Source organism: Amphibalanus amphitrite, unplaced genomic scaffold (assembly GCF_019059575.1).
Source record: "Amphibalanus amphitrite isolate SeventyFive unplaced genomic scaffold, NRLGWU_Aamphi_draft 000478F_arrow, whole genome shotgun sequence".
Classification (NCBI taxonomy): domain Eukaryota; kingdom Metazoa; phylum Arthropoda; class Thecostraca; order Balanomorpha; family Balanidae; genus Amphibalanus; species Amphibalanus amphitrite.
Genome location: NW_024881972.1, coordinates 439799 through 445147, shown reverse-complemented (window position 1 = coordinate 445147; position 5349 = coordinate 439799). Strand labels below are relative to the sequence as shown.

The 5349-nt window shown below is 58.6% G+C and overlaps 1 protein-coding gene across 1 annotated transcript; it reads right to left on the bottom strand.

Moving 5' to 3' along the window:
- Positions 1-638: 638 nt before the first annotated feature.
- LOC122392266 (uncharacterized protein K02A2.6-like) lies at positions 639-4668 on the bottom strand. The gene is made up of 3 exons (XM_043386934.1): positions 4441-4668; positions 1015-3744; positions 639-824 (listed from the first exon to the last, which is right to left on the bottom strand). The coding sequence occupies exons 1-3, from the start codon at positions 4666-4668 to the stop codon at positions 639-641; spliced, it is 3144 nt and encodes a 1047-aa protein (XP_043242869.1).
- Between the last annotated feature and the right edge of the window lie 681 nt (positions 4669-5349).

The following is a 5349-nucleotide window of genomic DNA, read 5'->3' as shown; positions in this document are numbered from 1 at the left end:
CAAAATAGACATACAGACATGTCGTAAACGCCATTAGACTGCCAATACTTTGAACAATGAAATAGCTATCTTCGATTATTGATTATCGTTCCGCATTTTCCAAAATCTTGAACTGAACCTTGTCAATTTCTCGTGACTTCTTCACGACCATGATACATGCATTTCTTAAATTGAACTTTTTGAGCCAAACACGTACACATATGACAAAATGAATGTCACCATCGTGTTCTACGCCCCAAATTACCCATAAAACATGTGTCACAGGCTGCGAATATCAGTTTAGATTTTCGGGGATATGTGCCTACCCGGTTGACCTGACCTTGACCCTGACCTATGCTTGACTGACCCCTACATGGAGCTGACACTCTTGTAGACCTTTGTAGTGTATTGCACTCACACATTCATCACTCGCACTCAAGACTGAACATACAGAACTAATGTGCCCCGCGCCCTTGCCGACGGCTCGCCGGCGGGCACCCGACTCCGTCTCCCGGCCGGCCCGGGCGCGGCGCCGCGGTGCGGCCGTCCCGGTTACCTGACCCGGCCGGCTAAAGGTCGGACTGGCTCCGGCCGCCGCTGCCAGCCGGCGGGGGGCCCGGGGAGGGGTACTACACTACATTCCCTTCCCCCCGAAGCGCTCATCTCCACCAGCGCCTCGTTGCCCGTCCCGCTCGCGTGCGGTACGGGCCCTCCATGTTTCCGGCGTCCTCGACGTCGACGTTAGAGGCATTTCCGGCAGTCGGCTGTCTCCACGCCGACAGTCTCGGCGCCGCCGCCGGCGTCGTCAGGAAGCAGATCAGGCTCGTCAGCCTGTTCTCGCCCGCCTCCTCCGGGAACGTCAGGCCGGCGGACAGATGTATGACACGGGGAGAGTCGCTCGGCATGGACTCTGATGCCACCCTCCAGCTCGAACGACACGGGACCACGCTGTGCGGTGACGACACATGGCTTGGAAAACCGAGGTTTTCCCTTGCGCGGCCTTGGCATCAGGCGATAGCGAACGAGATCGCCTACCTTTATGTCGGGCTTCCTTGCCGTTCGGTCATGATACCGCTTCATCTTTCGCTGCTTCTTCCGGACGTGCTGTTGGATGGCGCCGTCACCTCTGCAGTCACTGCTCTGCACCACGGCGTTCTCCAGTGACGTCCGCAGCTGGCGTCCGTGCAGCAGCTCTGACGGGCTGCGTCCCGTCGTGGCGTGCGGCGTCGCCCGGTACACCATCAGGAACTGCTGAACGTGCCGCCGCCTGTCTGCTTTCTGCTGCTCACCTATCTGGATGGCAGACTTCAGACTGCGGTTGAAGCGTTCCACAGCTCCGGAACCTGCTGGGTGATACGGGGACACCTTGATGTGTTTGATCCCGTTAGCCTGCAAGAACGATGCAAACCGTGCTGACGTGAAATGGGTTCCATTATCACTCACCAGCTCTTTCGGCCAGCCTTCTCTGGTCGCCACTGACTTCAGGAAGTCAATCACGGCGTCTGTACTTGGCTCTGATACAAACGCCACCTCCGGCCACTTGGAGTAGTAGTCTGTGAGCACTATGCCGTACCTCTGATTTGCCGGACCCTGCATCGGACCAATGAAGTCCACTCCCACCTTGTCCCACGGCGCAGTAGGCAGCGAGACCGGGATGAGAGGCGTCCTGGACGTCTTGGTCGACTTGTCCGCAACAGAGCAGGTGGGACAGTTCTTGACGGCTGTCTCCACCTCGCCGTCCATCCCTGGCCACCAGAAGACTGCGCGCAGACGCTGCTTCGTGCGCACTATCCCGGGATGGCTTTCGTGGGCAACTGTCACCACGCGGGTTCTGAGGGCAGAAGGAACAAGTATCCTCTCACCTCTGAACACCACACCCTTCTCGATGCTCAGCTCGTTCCTGTACCTGAAGTAGGGCTTCAGCACAGGCGGCACCTCCCTCAGTTTCGACGGCCAGCGCTGTGGGATCTGCGAGATCAGCGCCTTGACCTCGTCATCTTCAAGGCCTGCTGCGGCGATATCAGCGCTGCTCACCGCCGGCATCATCTCCTCCAGGGCTGCGACCAGCTGGTCCTCGTCTTCTGCAACCCCATGACTGCCGGGAAGGCGTGAGATGCCATCAGCCTGGTTCAACTTCCCCTCGATGTGCTGAACCTGAAACGCATAGTTCATCAGCTTGACGGCCCAGCGAGACATTCGCATACTGGCCCGACCGATGCCCTTGGCAGACAGCAGAGAGCGAAGGGCAGCGTGGTCCGTCCGCAAAACGAACTCCTTGCCCCACAGGTACTTGTGCCACTTCTGACACGCCCAGACGCATGCCAGGCCCTCTCTGTCAGTTACGCTGTACTTGCGCTGTGCTGCGCTGAGCGTGCTGGAGGCGAATGCCACCACTCTCTCTCCATCTGGGTGGATCTGTGAGAGAACGGCCCCGAGACCAACGTCGCTGGCGTCGGTCGTGACGAACGTCTGCAGACTGGGGTCGAACGGTGCCAGCGCAGACGAGTTCAGGATCGCCGACTTCACATCCTCCAGCGCAGCTGTCATCTCCTCCGTCCATCGGAAGGCTGGGGCGTCTTTCCTCAGCGGCTGCCGCAGAGGTTCTACCCGAGAGCTGAAGTTGGGCACGAACTTGCTGTAGAACGCGAGGGACCCCAGTGCAGCCTGGAGCTCCTTGGTGTTCTGGGGTTGTCCCATGTCTCGAAGACCTTGGACCCGATCTGGTGAGATTTCGATCCCACGCTCCGACACGACGAACCCCAGGAACTCCAGCGACACAACACCTAGCAGACACTTTTCCCTGTTTAGCGTGATGTCGTAGTCCTTCAGCCGCTTCATGACGGTGCTGAGCCTCGCGTCGTGCTCTGCACGGGTGGGCGCTGTGACCAGTACGTCATCCAGGTAGACTTGAACACCAGGGATGCCTTGCAGAACAGTCTCCATGAGCTTCTGGAAACACTGCGGAAGACTTTTGAGCCCAAAGCAGCACCGCTTGTACCTCCAGGTCTGACCCTCATGCACGAAAGCAGTGAGGTTCCTGGACTCCTCGTGCAGCTCCAGTTGATGATAGGCTGACTTCATGTCGAGCTTGGACATCACCTTGGCACCTCGGAGCTTGTCCAGCATCTCCTGCATCGGAGGGATGGGGTAGCCGTTTGCGACAATGGCTTTGTTCACCGCCGTCAGATCGAGACAGATCCTCAGGCCCTCACCTCCTCGCTTCCGGACCACGACAATCGGAGACAACCAGGGCGAAGAGCCACAGGGTACCTTCTCGATGACTCCTTGGGCTTCCAGGGACTCCAGATGGTCACTGACCTCCTGCCTCACAGCGTACGGTAGAGTCCTCAGGTGTGGCGTGCTGGGCACAGCTCCGGGAATCAGACGCACCTTGTGGATGAATCCCTTGATGGCTGGCAGCACCTGATCCTGCTTCACCTGGCAGACGACACTGCCACGGCTCACCGTGACTCCGAGCTGATGCTGGAGATCACGGCCCATGATCGGTACATCACCCACCGCCACGTACAGTTCCGCTGGAACGGAGAGCTGGTCCGGTCCTGTGACGTCAGCTGACATCTTACCCAGCACCTTAATGCCGCTGCCGTTCCACTGGGCGAGCTTACCCGCAGGACGGAGAGGGACGTGACTGAAGAGCTGCCAGTACGTCCTCGCTGGGACGATGCTGACCGCCGAGCCGGTGTCAACCAGCATCCTGACACGCTTCATCTCAATGAAGGCATCATAGTACGGGCACGACACTGTCTGAACGACAGGACATACGTCATCCTTAGCAGACACGGACAAAATTTGCACATTGTCAACAGCACCGGTCTTGTTAGAACGAGGACAACACTTGCTTAAGTGTCCGACAGTGTTACACTTGAAACATTTCAGGTTCCTCGCTCTGCACTCCTTGTCATTTGCCCAGTGACCCGGTCGACCACAGGCACGACACGTACCTGACTTCTTCACAGGAGGCTGACGCTGCGTCTGCTTACGCGCTGAGTCACTGCGGCTCGTGCTGCGCCGCTGCCCAGTATACGCCACCTCCACCGCAGGAGCTGAAGGTGAAGTCGCACCGGCAGATGAGTCTTGCAGTAGAGCTTTTCGCCGCAAGCCCCGGTCGTGGGCCTCGGCGACAGCCTCTAGCTTGGAGAGAGATAGGTCATCAATCATTATCAGCTTGTCACGAAGCTGGTCAGAGCGACAACCCTCGATAAACTGATCACGCAGTATGTCGTCAGTCAGGGCACCATAACTGCAACAGGCCACTGCCTCGCGGAGGTTGGCCAGGAAAATCACGCATGACTCATCAGGGCCTTGGGTGCATTTCCGGAATTTCAAGCGTGCAGAACGAACATCAGAATCGCTCTCAAACAGTTTCTTGAAAACAGCTACAGCAGCATCGAACTGAGACACAATTGCAGCACCAGCGCCGCCGGCGTCAGTGTCACTTACTCCAGGTTCGATGTTCTCCTGCTTGGTAGCTGAAGCAGCAGCTCGGTAGAGTCGACGTGCCTCCGCTCCGACTGCTGTCAACAGGAACGCTGTCCGACGACCGTCCGTCCAGTCCAACCACCCGCTGGCCTCAGCGAAGACCAGGAAGTCCTCGTACCATTGTCGCCAGCTCCCAGGACGCTGTCCCGGCCGCGACAGGAACTCCGGTGGCGCCGGTGACTGGAACATGTCGTCTTGAATGCAGTCCGCTTATCTCAGCCTCTTGTCGCCACTTGTAGTGTATTGCACTCACACATTCATCACTCGCACTCAAGACTGAACATACAGAACTAATGTGCCCCGCGCCCTTGCCGACGGCTCGCCGGCGGGCACCCGACTCCGTCTCCCGGCCGGCCCGGGCGCGGCGCCGCGGTGCGGCCGTCCCGGTTACCTGACCCGGCCGGCTAAAGGTCGGACTGGCTCCGGCCGCCGCTGCCAGCCGGCGGGGGGCCCGGGGAGGGGTACTACACTACAACCTTATTTGATGGCTTGAGCACCGTTTTGACAGAGTTTATGACGAGAGGCGCCCATTGCGAAGTCCTGAAGTCCATGCTACTGAAAGCCCGATTTTAGGTGTTTGACCTGACCTTGACCCGATCTGTGACTTCAAAATTCAACTTTAAAGTACTCATCTGAAGCGTCCCGTCGCGTTTTTTCGTTTGCCGCCTCGTGCAGTTCGCTGCGCCTATTGGTTCTCCAGTTATCGGCTGGGGGCGTTTAACGCCCCCCCCCCCCCCAGCAAACGGTGGGTGGCGAAATACCCCAGCAACTGCCGGGTTAACCCTATTCCTGGCGGGCTCCGCCGGGACAAGAAACTGGCGGGGGGGGGGGGGCCGATTCGGCCCCCCCTTCAGATCTCAAAAACTACAC